At 41.0% G+C, this 20,384-nt stretch overlaps 1 protein-coding gene across 1 annotated transcript in view; it reads left to right on the top strand.

Annotated features, from left to right (window-relative positions):
- The window catches only part of LOC126278336 (guanine nucleotide-binding protein G(s) subunit alpha), a 339,303-nt gene that overhangs the window by 303,546 nt on the left and 15,373 nt on the right, over positions 1 to 20,384 (top strand). Inside the window, exon 9 of the mRNA XM_049978373.1 lies at positions 8,564 to 8,762. Within this exon, the coding sequence (XP_049834330.1) occupies positions 8,564 to 8,762 (199 nt within the window). The remainder of the gene's footprint in view (positions 1 to 8,563; positions 8,763 to 20,384) is intronic.

Raw genomic sequence — 20,384 nt, 5'->3', positions numbered from 1 at the left:
TCCAAATCTGGGAAACTAATGACAGGTCTTTATACTGACATTCTCAACCAATGTTTGAAGTGGGGTCAAGAATGGTTTCTTGTGATTACTAATTCTTGCGGTGGACAAAATCATTCAGTATGACAAGAAATCACTGACTTGTACAGTTAAAGTGATTCCTCCAAAATGTACTCCTATTGTTCAACCAAGTGACATTATTAAAATAGACAAGTCAAAAATCTGAGGAAGCATATACAAAATAGCACTTAACTTATTGAAAATAATAGAGAAATAAATTCTCGTGAAGGGTGTATGAAAATAACAATCAATAATCCATTATCAGCTGTCCATTGCCAGTTTTTGAGGAAATGATCAGATATGCCTGGTTATGCTTCCTGGCTTTCTGATGAAAAAGAAACTATCAGAAATGTCAATGAAGTTTGTTTTGCAGGAGATCTTTTAAAAATAGTGTTGTTCCTGTAAACAATCATCCTTAATAAATTGTGCAAGACGCCAAAATATTTTTTGTTTTCAATGTTTATGTAATTAAAGCTCCACCCAGAATTTTATGACAGTGGCAATTGATTTACTTTAATTAAAAATGCATTTGGAATTATTTGTTAATACTCTAGGTCATTAACTTAATTTAACAATTGTTACAGTTTTTAAAGCAATTAAAAAAACAATGAAACCATACTGACAGGTCGGTAGGATCAAACCCATATCGGTCGCATGACTGTCGGGCACACTACTGACTGAGCGACTTTACTTATATGCTGCTTTGCTACTTATGACCCATATGTGAGATTCGTATGAGCTACGTTTAAAATTCTAGAGCCCTTTTTTCCAGAATTTTCTGATTGGTGCGCTTTAAAGACTTCCATGAGTGGATACCCTTTAGATATATTACTAATCTGCAAAGGCTCATCCCAAAATGAGTTCTCGAGATTGGAATGTTCCCTTGTGAATGAAAACTTCAAAAGTTGTTAAAGTAAGAAATTGTTAAAGTAAAATAGCAAATAATTGTAGAATCCAGATATGTATAGGCTATAAAAGAGAAATAAATTCTTTGGAAGACACTGTAAAAATAACAATCAATAATCAATCATCAGCTGTCATTGCCAGTTTTTAAGGAAATGATCAGATATGCCTTGTTTGGCCGATATCACACTGTCAGTTACTGTGTCAATAGAATGGTCATACCAAAATTGAAACACTTTTTTAAGTTGACCTTACAGCCATCCCATCTGTAAAATAGAAGTATATATAAATATAAACATAAACCATCAACAACAATTGAATCGTCTTTAATCATATATGCACGTTGTTGGTCAATAGGTTGATACCGAAGGTAAACGTTTCTCAGTTTCTTTCTAAGTTTTAATCTGTCACTCTTTGAATGGAGCACAGTGCTTCAGTGAGTTTTGTACAAAATTTTATTAAATATTTCATTATTTGAATAAATGTTGTTGATGGTGAAATTTTTTCAGTTGCCTCCTACCTTGACAAGATTATGAACATTATGTAGTGCACAAACAGTGCTAGAGGATCTTAATTGTGTATTTCTAACTGCAATCCTTAGACTTTATCCAGAAACATTTCAAGCCATGTCATAATACTGGCCTCTGAATTTAGATAATGGTAATTTGTCCAGTGCTAGAATGTCTTGGACAAGATCAAACAAGGCTTCCATTATAGTAGTATCTGTTGAGTAAAAGCCGATAAAATACTCATTCACTGTTAAATCTTAAGAAGCGAAAGTGAGGCAAACAGAGACTTGTTTGGTTTGGGATAAGTCACAAGTTTTATCCAGTAATATTGAAAGGTATTAAGCAGTTTTTATGTTGCCCTTATTTCCTGACAAGACTACAGATGCAATCAGCTCAAGAACTTCATTTTGATGATTGTGGTGAAGCCATTTGTAACCATCTCTCCGACTTTTAATACACTGAATCTTTCCGTAACGTGGTTCGATTACCCATCATGTGTTTCAACTGAAATGACAAAATCGACTGAGTGATGTTAGTAGCTTCAACATTTTATTAATACTTTGGTGCAGTTAATATGAAAATAACTTGTTTCATGGATCCTTATCAATTTTCTCCATAGTTTCAGTTTGAAAATTCACCTTAACCCTGTGACGCATAGCATCCACTACAGTGGATAGCTGTTAATGGTCGCTTCTTTGACGTTTTCAGTCAGTCCGGAGGCTCCGGAGGCTGCAAATGCACACAGTTCACTGCAGTGGGCACTTCCTACTGGTGTTGTGTCCTGCATGCATTTACAGCCTCATGACTGACTGAAAACGCCAGAGAATTGACCATTAAAAGTTGTCCACTGCAGTGAAATTCATACTCCACAGAGTTAAATTCAAGCTTTTTTCAATTTCATGGCCTGCCTGTCAAAAGCCACTATTAAATTTCACTCTCACACTTCAGTACATATTCAAAAAAATGCTTTATTGTCTTTGTTGAGTTGAAGCTGTGGATTATGCTCCACCCAGTTTTTAAAAACTGAAGGACTGAAGAGTTCTCCAGACAAAAAAAAAAAAAAAAAAAAACTGGCGAGTTATTGCTAACTAGAACCTTTGGAACACCAAATATGCAAATGATTGAGTGTGACTGAAGTGGTAGCTGATCTAGTGTGAACCAACTATGTACAGTGGGTAAAGGCATCAGTGACAACTAGAATGTAATGACGACGCTCCCGCGCCAGGGGCAGGGGTCCTAGGTAATCTGCAACACTTTATCCATACAGTGTTCAGCCCAGTATGAATTAAGTTTCCCAACCTGGTTGTTATGATTGAGCTTAACCTTAATACATGCCTCATAGGCCTTGACCACCTTATCAACATCTCCACTACTGATCCTTACTTTTCCTATAGTTTTATACACCCTGAAGTGCCTCTAACACAGAAAATTAAACACCAGGGTTATTAATTGAATGGGCAGACAGATTTTATCGTTGTTATCACATTGTATATGATAAAAGAATCTTTCAGAGTGTATCCGGGCCCAGCTTCCCCTCTCGGAACTCCTGAATTTTTTGCTGCTGAGAATTATTATCCTGCTTCTCGGCCAAATTACCAAATAAGACAAGCATCTCTGGTTCTTCTGATAAACCCCTTCCCCCCATCTCTCTCTCTCTCTCTCTCTCTCTCTCTCTCTCTCTCTCTCTCTCTGTCTGTCTCCCCCCTCTCTCTCTGTCTGTCTCCCCCCTCTCTCTCTGTCTGTCTCCCCCCTCTCTCTGTCTGTCTCCCCCCCTCTCTCTCTGTCTGTCTCCCCCCCTCTCTCTCTGTCTGTCTCCCCCCCTCTCTCTCTGTCTGTCTCCCCCCCTCTCTCTCTGTCTGTCTCCCCCCCTCTCTCTCTCTCTGTCTGTCTCCCCCCCCTCTCTCTCTCTCTGTCTGTCTCCCCCCCCCTCTCTCTCTCTGTCTGTCTCCCCCCCTCTCTCTCTCTCTGTCTGTCTCCCCCCTCTCTCTCTCTCTGTCTGTCTCCCCCCTCTCTCTCTCTCTCTGTCTGTCTCCCCCCCTCTCTCTCTCTGTCTGTCTCCCCCCCTCTCTCTCTCTCTCTGTCTGTCTCCCCCCCCCCTCTCTCTCTGTCTGTCTCCCCCCCTCTCTCTCTCTCTGTCTGTCTCCCCCCCCTCTCTCTCTCTGTCTGTCTCCCCCCCCTCTCTCTCTGTCTGTCTCCCCCCCCTCTCTCTCTGTCTGTCTCCCCCCCTCTCTCTCTGTCTGTCTCCCCCCCTCTCTCTCTGTCTGTCTCCCCCCCTCTCTCTCTGTCTGTCTCCCCCCCTCTCTCTCTCTGTCTGTCTCCCCCCCCTCTCTCTCCCCCCCTCTCCTTCTCTCTCTCTCTCCCCTCTCCTTCTCTCTCTCTCTCTGTCTCTCCCCCCTCTCCTTCTCTCTCTCTGTCTCTCCCCCTCTCCCCCCTCTCCTTCTCTCTCCTTCTCTCTCTCTGTCTCCCCCCCCTCTCTCTCCCCCCCTCTCCTTCTCTCTCTCTCTCCCCTCTCCTTCTCTCTCTCTCTCTGTCTCTCCCCCCTCTCCTTCTCTCTCTCTGTCTCTCCCCCTCTCCCCCCTCTCCTTCTCTCTCCTTCTCTCTCTCTGTCTCTCCCCCCTCTCCCCCCCCTCTCTCTCCTGCCACCCCCCTCATCGCTCTCTCCCGCCACCCCCGCCCCCTGCCTTTCAATTAGAATGGAAGATATTGTATATCATATTATTAGGAGGTTAATCTTTTGTTCCAGGTTATCAACCCTCATAGAAATAGCGTCTATGTCTTTATCTGTAACAGTATGTAAGCTTGTTTCCATCTACAGTAACACTTTCTGTATGGTTTGGATTAAAGGTATGAATTTAATGTAATCAAGGGAAAAGTTAATTAACAATGAACCAATCTAATGTGGCACTGGTTATTGGCAATTCAATTGAGTGACTAACACTGCATGTGGTGCAACATGTTACCTTCTTTGGAGAAAAAACCCCACACACCAAATGTACATTTACTCTTAAGAATTTTATCACTTATCTTTGGGAATGAGATAGCACAGAAGACACAAACAAATGCATGCCCAAGCATGCTTAGAGCTCCTGTCTCTTAGATGCCATCAAGCCTGCTTTGATTCAGAAATTGTCTATCTGCAGTAATGAGAGCTCTACTACCACTGACAATTGTATACACCCAGCCATATTCTTATTAGACATAGGCTGTAAAAATAACTATTCTAATTGGTTGTTAATACGCAAACTCTTGTCTGCAGTTCCCATAGTACTAATAATGATGACAACAAATACAACCATCATCCTCAGTATGTTGGACACAGATTTTTCTGCATTCTGTAAGATGCCAAATATAAGGCTAAGATGTAAGCATATCAGGTATTTTATGGAAGTCTTGTTACCTTATTTTGATAACTCCACTTACCATTGGCTTTCTGCCGAAGCAATTTTAGTTCTAAAATTGAGAGCAAATATTGATTATGATGAGAGTATTTGGAAGAAGGTTTCAGTTTGGGGAAAGAGAGAATTGATTTCTGTGTGTGACCTTCTTAAAAGTTATATTGTGATTATTTATGACAAATAAAATGCCTTTGCTGGAGTGCGAGGTACACCTGAAAATCACTCTTTGACAAGGAATTATACCATTAAGTCTTGACACTTCCTGCAAAGGAATAAGAAATCTCACCTCACAAACATGCTCAAATCATGTGTAATGTTATTCTTCCACAAGAAATCTTGTAGACTGTTGCATGTGCTTCTGCGACATTCAAAAGCAATGTAGGAATTGACAGCAAATCTAAGGTTTGTCAATCTGACAATTTCAAATACCAGAGTGGCAGAAACACAAGTCATAAAAGATAAAGTGTATAGCACATTTTGCTCATGCATGAAATGCTAGGCAAAAGGTAAGAATTTCTTTTTTATAAAAGGAAGTTATGGTTGCTACTTAGCAGAATGACACTGCTTCAAAAGACATAGACAGTTGTTTGTGCTTTTGATCATATTATGATTTTTCCTGAAATATTTAAATCTGTTCGTTGTTGTTGTCGTCGTCGTCGTCGTCGTCGTCGTCGTCGTCGTCGTCGTCGTCGTCGTCGTCGTCGTCGTCGTCGTCGTCGTCGTCGTCGTCGTCGTCGTCTTCAGTCCTGAGACTGGTTTGATGCAGCTCTCCATGCTAGTGAATCTGCTTAGTGTATTCATCTCTTGGTCTCCCTCTACGATTTTTACCCTCCACGCTGCCCTCCAATACTACATTGGTGATCCCTTGATGCCTCAGAACATGTCCTACCAACCGATCCCTTCTTCTGGTCAAGTTGTGCCACAAACTTCTCTTCTCCCCAATCCTATTCAATACTTCCTCATTAGTTATGTGATCTACCCATCTAATCTTCAGCATTCTCTTTTAGCACCACATTTCGAAAGCTTCTACTCTCTTCTTGTCTAATCTATTTATTGTCCATGTTTCACTTCCATACATGGCTACACTCCATACAAATACTTTCAGAAATGACTTCCTGACACTTAAATCTACACTCGATGTTAACAAATTTCTCTTCTTCAGGAACACTTTCCTTGCCATTGCCAGTCTAGATTTGATATCCTCTCTACTTCAACCATCATCAGTTATTTTGCTTCCCAAATAGCAAAAATCCTTTACTACTTTAAGTGTCTCATTTCCTTATCTAATTCCCTCAGCATCACCTGACTTAATTAGACTACATTCCATTATCCTCGTTTTGCTTTTGTTGATGTTCATCTTATATCCTCCTTTCAAGACACTGTCTATTCCGTTCAACTGCTCTTCCAAGTCCTTCTTGCTGTCCCTGACAGAATTACAATGTCATCGGCGAACTGCAAAGTTTTTATTTCTTCTCCATGGATTTTAATACCTACTCTGAATTTTTCTTTTGTTTCCTTTACTGCTTGCTCAATATACAGATTGAATAACATCTGGGAGAGACTGCAACCCTGTCTTACTCCCTTCCCAACCACTGCTTCCCTTTCATGTCCCTCGACTCTAATAACTGCCATCTTGTTTCTGTACAAATTGTAAATAGCCTTTCGCTCGCTGTATTTTACCCCTGCCACCTTTAGAATTTGAAAGAGAGTATTCCAGTCAACATTGTCTAAAGCTTTCTCTAAGTCTACAAATGCTAGAAACATAGGTTTGCCTTTCCTTAATATTTCTTCTAAGATAAGTTGTAGAGTCAGTATTGCCACACATGTTCCAACATTTCTATGGAATCCCAACTGATCTTCCCCGAGGTCAGCTTCTACCAGTTTTTCCATTCATCTGTAAAGAATTCCCATTAGTATTTTGCAGCTGTGACTTATTAAACTGATAGTTCGGTAATTTTCACATCTGTCAACACCTGCTTTCTTAGGGATTGGAATTATTATATTCTTCTTGAAGTCTGAGGGTATTTCGCCTGTTGTATACATCTTGCTCACCAGCTGGTAGTGTTTTGTCATGACTGGCTCTCCCAAGGCCGTCAGTAGTTCTAACGTAATGTTGTCTACTCCCGGGGCCTTGTTTCGACTCAGGTCTTTCAGTGCTCTGTCAAACTCTTCATGCAGTATCACATCTCCCATTTCGTCTTTATCTACATCCTCTTCCATTTCCATAATATTGTCCTCAAGTTCATCGCCCTTGTATAAACCTTCTATATACTCCTTCCACCTTTCTGCCTTCCCTTCTTTGCTTGGAACTGGGTTGCCATCTGAGCTCTTGATATTCATACACGTGGTTCTCTTCTCTCCAAAGGTCTCTTTAATTTTCCTGTAGGCAGTATCTATCTTACCCTAGTGAGATAAGCCTCTACATCCTTACATTTGTCCTCTAGCCGTCCCTGCTTAGCAATTTTGCACTTCCTGTCGATCTCATTTTTGAGACGTGTTTATTCCTTTTTGCCTGCTTCATTTACTGCATTTTTATATTTTCTCCTTTCATCAATTAAATTCGATATTTCTTCTGTTACCCAATGATTTCTACTAGCCCTCGTCTTTTTACCTACTTGACCCTCTGCTGCCTTCACTACTTCATCCCTCAAAGCTACCAATTCTTCTTCTACTGTATTTCTTTCCCCTATTCCTTTCAATTGTTCCCTTATGCTCTCCCTGAAACTCTGTACAACCTCTGCTTCTTTTAGTTTATCCAGGTCCCATCTCCTTAAATTGCCACCTTTTTGCAGTTTCTTCAGTTTTAATCTACAGTTCATAACCAATAGATTGTGGTCAGAGTCCACATCTGCCCCTGGAAATATCTTAAAATTTAAAACCTGGTTCCTAAATCTCTGTCTTACCATTATATAATCTATCTGATACCTTTTAGTATCTCCAGGGTTCTTCCATGTATACAACCTCCTTTCATGATTCTGAAACCAAGTGTTAGCTATGATTAAGTTGTGCTCTGTGCAAAATTCTACCAGGCGGCTTCCTCTTTCATTTCTTTGCCCCAGTCCATATTCACCGACTATGTTTCCTTCTCTCCCTTTTCCTACACTCGAATTCCAGTCACCCATGACTATTAAATTTTCGTCTCCCTTCACTATTTGAATAATTTCTTTTATTTCATCATACATTTCTTCCTCATCTGCAGAGCTAATTGCCATATAAACTTGTACTAATGTAGTAGGTGTGGGCTTCGTATCTATCTTGGCCACAATAATGCGTTCACTATGCTGTTTGTAGTAGCTTACCCACATTCCTATTTTCCTATTCATTATTAACCCTACTCCTGCATTACCCCTATTTGATTTTGTGTTTATAACCCTGTAGTCACCTGACTAGAAGTCTTGTTCCACCTGCCACCGAACTTCACTAATTCCCACTATATCTAACTTTAACCTATCCATTTCCCTTTTTAAATTATCTGTTCATAAGAGCATTAAATATCTGTTCTAGCTTGTACACATGTAAAATCTTAGATTGAACAAAAAGTATAAGTGTGGGTCCAGTGTAACAGTCAGTGTATGTCTTAAACCACTAACTATGTAAGGAACAAGATATAACTCATTGTGACATATTTGACATATGGAACTGCTTCATAAAATGACATATTTTGGAAATCACAAAGTAATTTTGCTTTCGTTGATGCAGGTGGTTACGGACAATATCTGTGATCCTGTTCCTGAATAAGCAGGACCTACTGGCAGAGAAGATCAAAGCTGGGAAGTCTAAACTGGAAGAATACTTCGCTGACTTCGCCCAGTACCCTACCCCTACGGATGCAATGGCAGAACCAGGGGAAGATCCAGAAGTTATTCGGGCCAAGTACTTCATTCGGGATGAATTTTTAGTTAGTAATAATTTTTTTTAATTACTATGTTATCAGAAAACAGAACTCAGTAACAGCAGTAATGATTTGTTTGCTAAGTATTCTTTTGTTATCAGGCTTGCTGTAGATCATACTAAATTCATAACTCATCAGTGCTCGTTCTTTTAAAACAGTCATATTCGCTTTTTTCTGGTAATGTGGTGACATGATATGCCGTGTCAGTATGTTACAATTTTCTTTTTTCCGCTCTTAAATTAACATAAAATGAAAATACCAAATCTTAGCTACAGACACAACTTGCCAGTTAACTATTTTTACTAAATAAAAATTAAAAACTGACAAGAAATGTTACTTCTTTGATGTGGCGTTCATAACTAAAAGATGAAAATGGCCACCCGTAGATACCATAAGCTAGCTGTTGTGCACAGGTACTATGGAAATCTTATGAGCTGAAGTCTGTTTAGGTGCTGTGATGAAAATAAAAAAAAAGGAGCCATTTTTTCATCTTATTATCTGAAGTACTGTAATTATCAGATGAGGTTTTTTTCCTACATTTTGATTTAAGATTAGAGAAACTTTTGGGTAACCATAGTTAATATGATTAGTGGAAATCCTGAAGCAAAGAAATCTTTCTTGGGTACTGGGTAGTGACGTCAGTAATAGTGTGGTTCAGGTAATTTATAATAATTGTTTATTGATTTTCCGTTGTTTCCAGCATTTTGAGGAATGTGCATTACATTTTGGCTCCCCTTTGTCCACAGTGTCATGTTGATGACACTTTTGTGGTCTGGCCACACAGTGTAGAAGCTTTTGAGCACTTTGAGGAGCCTATGAGCAGCATGCACACAAACATCCAGTTCACCATTGAGACAGAGAAAGAGGGAAAGGCTGCCATTTTTAGATGTTCTGGTAGAGCAGAAGTCGGGTCGATGTCTCGTCCACTAAGTGTACCGCATGCTGATTCACACTGAATATCTTAGTGCCCAGAGTTTTCACCATCCAGCTAAAAAGAGAGCAGGTGCATATACAGTGGTACACAGACCAAAAACCATTTCTGAGAAGGACCACTTGGATTCGAAAATTAATAATTTGAAGTGTGTTCCTCAAGATCTGCTATGGGTCCTGTGATATCAGGTCAGCATTCTCCAATGGAAGGAAATGTGAAAACGTTGAACATTCCGTTTTGCAGCACTACATCCAGCAAAATGGGCAGAACCGTGGGAAAATGAGGTACGAGATTTCTTTTCTGACCTCCCAAGAAGGTAAAGCAGATGCTATGCCTTGTTAAGGACAGTCTCGGCTTCAGGACTCCAGGGATTTATAATTATTCCGTGTGAGTGCGGAAGCAGTTACAGTTGTGCACGTTTGCATGCCTGAATTTCACCAAGTATTACCAGAGCAATTTAGTATGAACATGTATAATGAAAATTAAAGTAGTGGTTGAATACTGAATATTGTGAAAGACCATTGATTTAGCTGTGTAACTGCAAATTTGCGTGATAGAAAAGGTGATGGGATAATGCATGCATGCATGCATGCATGCATTCAGTCTGCTGCTAAAACTGGTCTGACATTGAGATGAATTTTATACAGGACAAATGAAAAAGATGTATGTTGAGGTGGACGACAACAGATTATAATCGCCAACTTCGTGTATAATAATAAAAAGAAGACAAACTTCAGTTGAGGTACACTGTAGGCTATTGTTGCATGAACCAAGCAGATGAACTACTGGGACTTGTTACAGTTGATAATATTAACTACTATGAACGGAAAGAGGAAGAAGTGATAAGCAGACATGGCCATTATTAAAGTAGTTTCTATCTGGATAATTATTCGAGTAAATAGGGCATTCAGACAAATTTAACTGCAAATAAATTATTTGTAACTTACATAATGAATTACGTAGGATATCACTGTGTTTTCTTTTTTTACTACTTATACTAAACTCTATACCTACTATTTGATTACTTGCCTCAATGTGAATTCCATTTAATAAGTAACTTATTAATGAATTGGACATAAATTTGCCTCGATGCCTCATTGGGTCAAGTCTCAGACTACAAAGCCAAAGGTTTTAGCTTTCATCACCTGTTTGTTCTATAATTTTCTTCTGTTACTTGTTACACCATGTTTGGAATGAATGTTGAACTGTAGGTGTGCTTCTAAATTGCTGTGTAAGTTGTGTTTCACAAGTGGGGGGGGGGGGGGGGGGGGGGGGAGTAAAGGGCACACCACCGTGCCTAGTAAAACACGGCAGTGTTCAAACCAACCTTCGAGTTGAGTGCAACTTTATTTGCTTTATAGAGTAATGAATGTAACACAAAAATACTTGGAAGTTTGACGATAATAGGATCCACAAACATCATAATTTTTTTGGAATCATTCTTTATTGTGATTGCAGCTTTGACTCTTGGTTATTTTCAAGCTTTCTGAGAAAATGAGTCATCAAATATATTGCACATAATTATGAAACTGACAACCATTGAAAGTGATAATTTCAAAGCTACTCCTGTGGATTGCTGGAAACCCCTCAATAATATAAACCTCTGCCATGCTGTGTAAGAACAGTTGCATGTAGTGGTATGTATTTGTCTGCTCATCCGTATACCATACATGTTAGGAAGCTGGTGAAATAATGATATAACACTTCAGTTTAAATTTCATGTAGCAAGCGTGGTAAATAGATCATGAAATCGGCACTAGTATATGGGATTGATATCATTTGGTTTGTGAAGTGTGTGCTCGGATAAAAGAAAAATGACAGAAATAAGTATTAAATAAAAACGGAATCCGCAAATGAGACTGAGAGAATATGGATTAAAAGTAGGTAAAAAGGTGAAGTGACCACAAAGTTGAAATAAAACAATGCCTAGGAATACTAGTATAGAAGAGGGTGTAAAATCTCAGATATAGATGAAAATAGTGGTCCAGACATGTAAAACAGGTGCAAGTAATACATAAATATAGGAAAAATGCTAATTAGTAACAAGCATAGCATGGTCTAGAATTTTTGCCAGAATTAACGGGGGGCTGAACTACAATAATCCTGGGTTCAGTGTGAGGCGGCAGTGGGGTGAGTGGATTGCTCTAGCCTGTTGTGGGGTTGTGTATCGCTGAGACTACATGGGTGATGAAGCCTTTCTGTTGTTTCTAGGTCCTCAGATCAATACATACATCTTGCATTACATTCACACCTGAATGATTGCTGTATAAGTGATGATCAATATATGAGGAGCATTTAGTAAGTAATGCGACACACTTGATCTGAAAGCAGGTTTGTGTCATTAAGAATTTCAATACATCGTATTATTCCCCACTTTGGCTACAGTGGGCTTATTTTTGAACATAAATCTCCATTCAGTGTGATAAACCTTACGCCACCTTAGAGGGAGGGCTGTATGCCTACATGGTACCACATTACTGGTCAGTGTCAGAGCCGAAGTCCGGCTGCATCAATAACCTCCCTATCATCCACATACTGCTTTCCATGGAATGCTTCCTTCATTGAGCGAAACAGATGGAAGTTGAAAGGCATGAGATCTGAGGACAAATGCGGGAGAACAGTCCAGTGAAGTCTTGAGAGCTCCTCTCAGGTGCACAAAGTTCTGTGAGGCCTTGCATTGTCATGGAACCAGAGAAGTTCATTTGCCCCCCCCCCCCCCCCCCACCCTCCCCCTTATATATATAAAGGCGCTGAAGTCGTTTCTTAAATTTACAGAGGATAGCACAAGTTTTTGCACTACCTTATTGCAGTGATGGCAGATGCCTCACATAATGACAGACAAAGCTTTTCTTCATTGCCAGATGTCTGTAGATATTCTGCAAGTGCCTTTGAAATATTGTGCAAATGCCTATGAATATCTGTGATGTTCTGGCTTACAAACAAAAGAAACTCGATGACCTCTCTCGGCTTGGAATGCATTTCCGTTACAGATGCTATTTTGAGGCTATGTATAGGCTGCCACTTAGCAGAATCTGATGAAACAAGAGCGGCTGAAGTGGGAATATGTCCCACAACAAATTCTGCATCTTTTTAACTGAAATTGGCCGAGAAAAAAGCTATGTTGCATTACTTATTGAACGCCCCTTGTAAAAGTATTTGATATTAAAGAATACAGATGTTTCTTGAGTGAACTTCTTAATGTAGTGACACAAATACAGGACACCACATAAATGTTTATTGAGCAGTAGGGACACAGGACATTTTATTTCTTCTAGTTAGTGAATGCTAGACAATATAGAATGTAACTAAATTCCCTGCACAGACCCTGAGCATTCGTAGTGGGAACAAGAGGGTCAAGTATAACACAGGAACTCGTGTCAGTTAATAACAATTTTCCTGTTACACACCGAATACAACAACACACATTTCTCTCTGACTCCTGCTGCTTTTCACCTGGATCCACTTACAAGCAGGGCTCGTTGTGACAACCACTCATGTCAACACACACATGGTACCTTTTTACCACATTCCAGTACATACAGACACCAGTCCTTGGTCCTCCAGCAGCTCTCATGCAGTCATGACCTGTGCCACTAGGTCTTCCTCGGATGCCACAGGGATCTTGTAAATCAAGGATTTCATGTGACCCCACAGGTAGTAGTCTAATGGCTTTACGTCAGGAGAATATACATGCCAAACAATCGGGCCAGCACGACCTATCCATTGAACCCCAAATCATTGGTCCAAGTGATGTTGGACCTCATGAGAAAATTGAGATCGTGCAGCATAATGTTGGAACCATGTTCTGATGCCATCCAGCGAAACATCTTCCAAGAACTGATGCAGTATGCTTCTAGTGAATCATAGGTATGCGACACCTGTGAGATGTAGTGGAAGAAGGTATGGCACGGTCACTTGTCCTTTGAGGGACCCTGCCCAAAAGTTCAAACTATATTGTTCCTGAAAACCAGAGGCACACACATTTGAGTTTTCGTCAGCCCACGTGTGCCTATTGTGGAAAGTGAGAATACTTTCACTTGTGAACTTGGCGTAATCTGTGAAAAGGATATGCCGTGGAATTTGGCTCATCCATATAAGTGTGTGAGAACCACCTGTGAAAGTGGGCTTGTGATGCAGAATCTAGTGGCTCCATTGCCACTACCTTCTGGAGATAGTACACGTGTAGCTGCTGCTGCTGTTCAAGCAAAACACACCAGGCAGTTCGGGCGATCCCCAGTCTATCTGTTGTTTTTCTGGTACTTGTAATTGCATCCTATCCCACTGCATGGAAATCTGCGGGTGTAAGCCACTGCCATGGAACACCTCAGTTTCCCCTGCCGGTGCTGAATGTACCTGTTTCCGCCACCCACTGGTACATCTGCTGGTATAGAAAATGCTTCATGTACAACTGACGAGCATCTCTCCCATTGATCCGAGCTTTGCTGTACGACAACATCATGTCAATGTAGTCTGCAAATGTGAAGATCAGTATCGTCAACAGCAGTACACTAAAAATGAAGTGTATGTACAGCTTGCATTCTGTACTGTAGTGAATTATTACTGCTGTACAGTAGTGCAAATTGATCAGAGACTGCAAGGAAACAACAGATACAAATTTCTCTAGGCAGATCACAAACTCAACTGAATGGCGTGTAAACAAACCTGTAGTGGGCATGAGACATTAGCTGAGCAGTGAATGGTGTACATAATACCCAGCCATTTTCGCTGAAAATGTGGGAGATGTTAATTAGTATTGTAGTATTTTGTGTGTAGTGGAAAAACAGCATGTTTTTAGACACGATTGTTTGTGCTAGATGTATCTGATTTGGTCCCCGCTACAAGTCTTTTACATCTGTAAAGGAAATAACAGTCCGCCCCTTGTTAGCTGAGTGGTCAGTGCAGCAAAATGCCATACCAAGGGGCCCGCGTTCAATTCCCGGCTGTGGCAGGAGTGCGAGATCCTTGTAGGGCTTCATATGAAGGATGTGGACCATATCTCTGATCTTTCACCGTCTTGTGTTGGGGTCGAAATCTTCACCTTCATAAGTAACATCAGACAACTGTTTTACAACCTTATAAGGTCCAAAGTAGCGCCTGAGGAGCTTCTCAGTGAGACCAACGTTCCAAACATGGGTGAAGATCCAGACGAGGTCACCAGACTGGTATACAACAGGGTGGTGCCTCAAGTCATATCTTCGGCAATTGTTTTCTTGAGCTTGCAGTATGTAGAGTTGGGGAACTACCGAGCTTCCTCAGCACGTGGCTGATGTGGTAATTGTCCACGTCGGGCAGGATGTAATGGAAACATAGTGTCAATCGTTGTAGACGTCTTATGCCCATGCACCAGGAAAAATGACATAAATCCTGTGTGTCTTGTTTGGCGGTGTTGTAGGCAAACGTCACAAAAGGTAGCACCTCATCCCAGTTGCTCTGCTAAACGTTGATGAACATTGATAACATATCGGCCAAGATCTTATTAAGGCGTTCAGTAAGCCCATTAGTTTGCGGATGGTAGGCAGTTGTCATGTGGTGAGTAATGTTGCACTGACGGTTTATCTCTGTCACAAGATTAGATTGAAAAACTTTCCCTCGATCCGTAATTAATGACCTTGGGGCACCATGTTTTAATACCATGTCTTCTACGATGAATTTGGCTACCTCGTATACTTCGGCTGCTTTCACGGCTTTTGGAATGGCATAGCATGTCAGATAATCAGTGCAAACAATAATCCATCTATTGCCACTAGCAGATGTTGGAAATCATCAGAGGTCAATCCCAACACGCTGGAAAGGTGTTTTGGCTGGTGTAATTGGTATGAGACAGCCAGGTGGTTTCTCAGGAACTGCCTTTCTCCTCTGGCACTCTTGACAGTCGACACAGTGACGGACACTCCTAAATAAACCTGGCCAGAAAAATCTCTCTTTCCAAATGGATCATATTTTTTCATGCAAAGTAATCCATTAATGGCCTTAAATTGGCCTTTCACTTCCTCTGACCGATTTAAGGCAACATAATTTGAGATATCTTGGCGTCGTCCTTCTGCTCAGCAGAGAGATCCTGGAGCGCAACGAGACAGTCAGCATCTTCTTCAAAGTCTTGATGGTCTTGCACAGGTTTTCTTGAGAGACAGTCGGCATCTTGGTGTTTTCTTCCACTTTCGTACACTATAGTAATATCATACTCTTGAAGACGTAGTGCCCACCTGGCGAGTTGTCCTGTTGGGTCCTTAATACCTGTCAGCCAACAAAGTGAATAATGGTCTGGAACAACTGTGAATGGCCTTCCATAGAGGTACTGTCATAATTTGCACATGGCCCAGATCACAGCAAGACCTTCTCTTTCTGTAGTTGAGTAGTATCTCTTGGATTCTGTAAGTGTCCTAGAAGCATAGGCTATATCCTTCTCTTTTCCATCCGAAATTTGCACCAGAACAGCACTGTCTTATACCCACTGTTACCTGTTTGTAGTTCTGTAGGAGGTCTCTCATGATACAGACCAAGTACAAGGTCAGTCGTCAGAGCTTTTCGCAGCACATTGAAAGAATCTTGTTGCGCACCACCCCAGATCAAATTTTGCATCAGCTTTTATTAACTCTTGGACTGGCCTGACTTTGATACAAAAGTCGTTGATAAAACGATAGTAATAAGAACATAATCTGAGGAAGCTTCTCACATCCCTAACATTTTTAGGAATAGAAAATTCCATTATAGATCTCACCTTTTCTGGGTCTGGCCGCACACCTTTGTTTGACACAAGGTGTCAAAGTATTTTGATTTCTTTTGCTTCCAAGAGACACTTTCTTGGATTAAGTTTCAGTCTGCCTTGTTGGAGACACTTAAGAATGGCCCTCAGTCTTTTTATTTGTTCATCAAATGTCTCTGAGGGCACTATAATGTGATCTAAATAACAAAGACACATCGTCCACTTCAGGTGGACATCCATGTAAAAGTTGCTGGTGCATTACACAAACCAAACGGCATTACCTTAAACTTGTGCAGGCCCTCAGGGGTGACGAATGCAGTTTTCTCATGATCAGTCTCATCTACTTTGATTTGTATCCCGAGTACATGTCCATGGTTGAGAAAAACTTGGACCCCTTCAGACAATCTAGTGTATCATCAGTTCATGGAAGGGGATAATGTCCTTCTTAGTTATCTCATTAAGCTCCCTGAATCGACACAAAAGCGCCAACTGTTATCCGTCTTCCTGACGAGGACCACTGGTGACGGCCATGGGCTCTGCAAAGGCTGAATGGTGTAATTCTTCATCATTTTCTCTACCTCGTCGTGAATTATTCAATGTTCCATTGCTGATACATAGTACGCTCTCTGGCTTATTGGTTGGTGGTCTCCAGTACTAATCCAATGCTTCATCATCAGTTTATCTAATTTGCTCTTCACCAGTGGATTGAAGCATTCAGAGAACTCTTGAAGAATGGCAAGTAGCTTCTTCTGTTGCTCCTAGTTAGATCTGGTGATAGTAGAGCTAGAAGATCTTGTCTCGTAGTGGTAGTGCCAATTTCGCCCACAGACCTGGCATGGGAGGTTTCTATGACGCTCAGCTGTTCGGCAATTAATGGCTCAGCGTTTGCTACGCACATGCATCTTGGAAAGATCTGCAGTTCTCGGTGACAGTTAACTCTCCCCAATTCACCAAATCCGTTCGTAAATGAGACGACAGAGGCTGGGGAGACAGTTACTCTTCAGTGGTATGCTTCTCTTACATTCCACTACTTCATGCATGGCATGAGACATGAAAGTTATCTTTCTAGTGCTGACTGCAGGAACGATCACTTTATCCAGCACACATTGTCTCCACACACTCGGATGTGCATCTCCCTGTCCACAGTATCTCACCTCATCTAGCATAATCTTCGAGTGACCACAATCTATAATTGCCAGAGAAGTTTTCAAAATGTCCCATGCGAGAATGACATGACTACACTCTTGTAAGACGATGAATTCTAAGGGCTGTGTATGGCCACTTATACCCACAGGAATGGTACATCTTCCTGTAGGTTTTACATATTTCTCTTTAGCCACCTTCAGCAGAAATGTTTTGTTGTCAACGAATGTGGTTTTCTGCAACTGGCGATGGTACTTGTCCGAAATGACTGAATATGGTGCTCCAGGTCCACAAGAGCTTGGGCTGGTCAGCCATCCATGAGGATATCGACATAGTTTCCTGTCATTTTTGTAGTGATTAACGGCGGAAGATTTTTCTCTTCGGTGGCCTCACCTCCAAGGAAGATCGCAGCCTTTAGTGTTCCAGGTTGCGGCGGCTAGCTGATCGGCTAGAGTTTGTAAATGTCGATGGAGACATTGATCGATGTGTTGGGAAGCATCCTCTCCAGCAGCTAGCTTGCGGCGATGGTGACCTACCTTGTCCTGCACACAGATTTTCTTGTTCATCTTCGTTGTCGCGGGGTTTGCACCTGCTAAGACTGGTCTGCCGTCTTCTGGCGCAAGTGTCATCAAATATCCACTGCTTTTCTCGATAATAGCGCACCACATGTCCCGGTCGTCCAGTGGAAACATACTGGTTGGTTATCCTGGGTTCTCCAGACATCAGTCTTCCTTGGTGCCCAAACAGGTTGCCAATGCAGCATGCAGTAGGAATGTAACTTCACCTGGGTCTTGACTTTTTCACTGTTTTAAAGGGAAATGAAGGATGAGAGATTGGGTTAAATGTCAGTTCCACTTCCTCCGTTGTGACCTCTTGACGCGTCTCTGTTCTTTGCTCGCTGTGCAATCAAAGTGCCTTCTGAACTTCCTCTCTCATTATCTGATGAAGAACACTTGTGAAATCAGTCCCTTCCTTCATCACAGACATCGATACGACATTTGAAAGCCATTCACACTTCTTGTGTGTAATTCTTTTTTGATGCATTGTCTCAATATACTGGTACCATTTTTTATGAAGTTATCTGCTGTCGCAACCTCCTTCAGGAATAGGGCTTGATACATGTCCTCAGTAACACCCTTCATAAGATGTGCAACTTCATTTTTCTTCTTTATTCTAGGATCCACTGTTTTACACAGCTCCAACATGTATTGAATGTAGGGTGCTGTAGTTTCTCCTGGAAGCTGTGCCCTGCACTTTAATTTATCTTCAGAATCTCCCAGGAAGTTTCTTAATTTATCTTAAGCCTTGCACTTTTGTTGTTCTGTGTCACCGAAATACTTGCGCAGTTCCACCTGGGAAACTTCCCAGCTTGTGAACTTCTCGTTGTTCTCATACCATTGCTTAGCAGTGCCCTCCAAGTAGAAAAATACATTAGCCATACACATGCTTCATCCCATTTGTTAAATTTCGCTATACGCTCATATATCTCCAGCCACTTGTTTGAATATGGCTCGAACTCAGGTTTCTCGCCACGTAAACGGCGGTTTTGTCATGGCCTGATGGGAACCACTGTGTTGTCGATAATGTGCGGTATCACAAGTTCCAATACGCAGGATCTCCACCAGAATAATGACATGTAGAAGAAGGTGTAATTAGATGAATGATGAACACTAACTTCACTTAACGAAGGTTTATTTAGCACTTGCACATACAAGGGCGCGGAGCGAACTGCCTCCAGCCAGAACACACTTAGTATATATATAAAGCTAGAGAACATTCCAGTACAATGGTTTTTGAGATTTGTGAATACTTCTAGAATGTACTCGAACCGAATATAGAAGTTAAAATTTTACAGATCAGGTGAGTTTTGAATTCACAACCCTCCATGCAACAGTCTAATGTCATAACCACTACACCACGGAGACTGTACTACTCAGCTTCCTCTGCGACAGTATGTTTATACATAATGTTCCCTGAATGTACATTTGTATCTTAATTTTGTACTTCGATTTCCTAAAGATCTGTGCCTGCAGTAATGGTCTCAATATGAGATGAAGCACTAGGGTGGTTTAGCTACAGAAGATTTTATTTTATTTTGTTTTTTGTTTATTTGTTTGCAGCATGCTCCATTATAATATTTGTAATATTACAGGAAGAGTGTGTGTGTGTGTGTGTGTGTGTGTGTGTGTGTGTGTGTGTGTGTGTGGTTGTGGTTGTGGTTGTGGTTGTGTTCTGTGGTGGTGGTGGTGGTGATAGAAGGAAGAGAGTGAAACCTGGGGCCACAAAGCTTAAATCCGCATGGATCACCATAAAAAGTGTCCCATGTACTTACTTCATTGGGCACTGCAGTGTGAGGTTTGGTATCTAAACCAGGACATTGGCACGAAGTCTGGTGATCAGGAACTTTACACTATCATCTTTCGTCCATCGGCCAGATATTGGCAGTGGAAACTTATTTCGCTATAAGGATTGAAACCGACATACTCAGTGGTAAAGCGCCACTGCACAAACATGCGTCAGTGATCTTGGCCATGGAGGCAGCTACCCCAGGTTGAGGATGGTTTTACTTTGTAAATTTTGTAACCTTAGATCATGACATGTTACCTTCACCTTTTAATACTGTATTACTATCATAAAATTGAGCGTACTGCTCTGAAACTATTGTTTAACTTCCCAATAGTTTTTTCAAGTAAGGAATGAAATAGTTTAGAGAAAAAGTTTGACACACCATTGAATGTGTCTCTAATCTGTTTTATTCCTTACTTTCAGGCAAGTAATTCCTTCAAACTTTTGAACTGCCTGTTTCAGCTCTCTTTTTATTTTCGGATATTGTTCAGAGAACAGGAACTAA

The sequence above is a fragment of the Schistocerca gregaria genome, chromosome 6, assembly GCF_023897955.1.
Source record: "Schistocerca gregaria isolate iqSchGreg1 chromosome 6, iqSchGreg1.2, whole genome shotgun sequence".
NCBI lineage: Eukaryota > Metazoa > Arthropoda > Insecta > Orthoptera > Acrididae > Schistocerca > Schistocerca gregaria.
The sequence above is the reverse complement of the archived record's forward strand: the minus strand, read 5'-3'. Positions and strand labels throughout refer to the sequence as shown.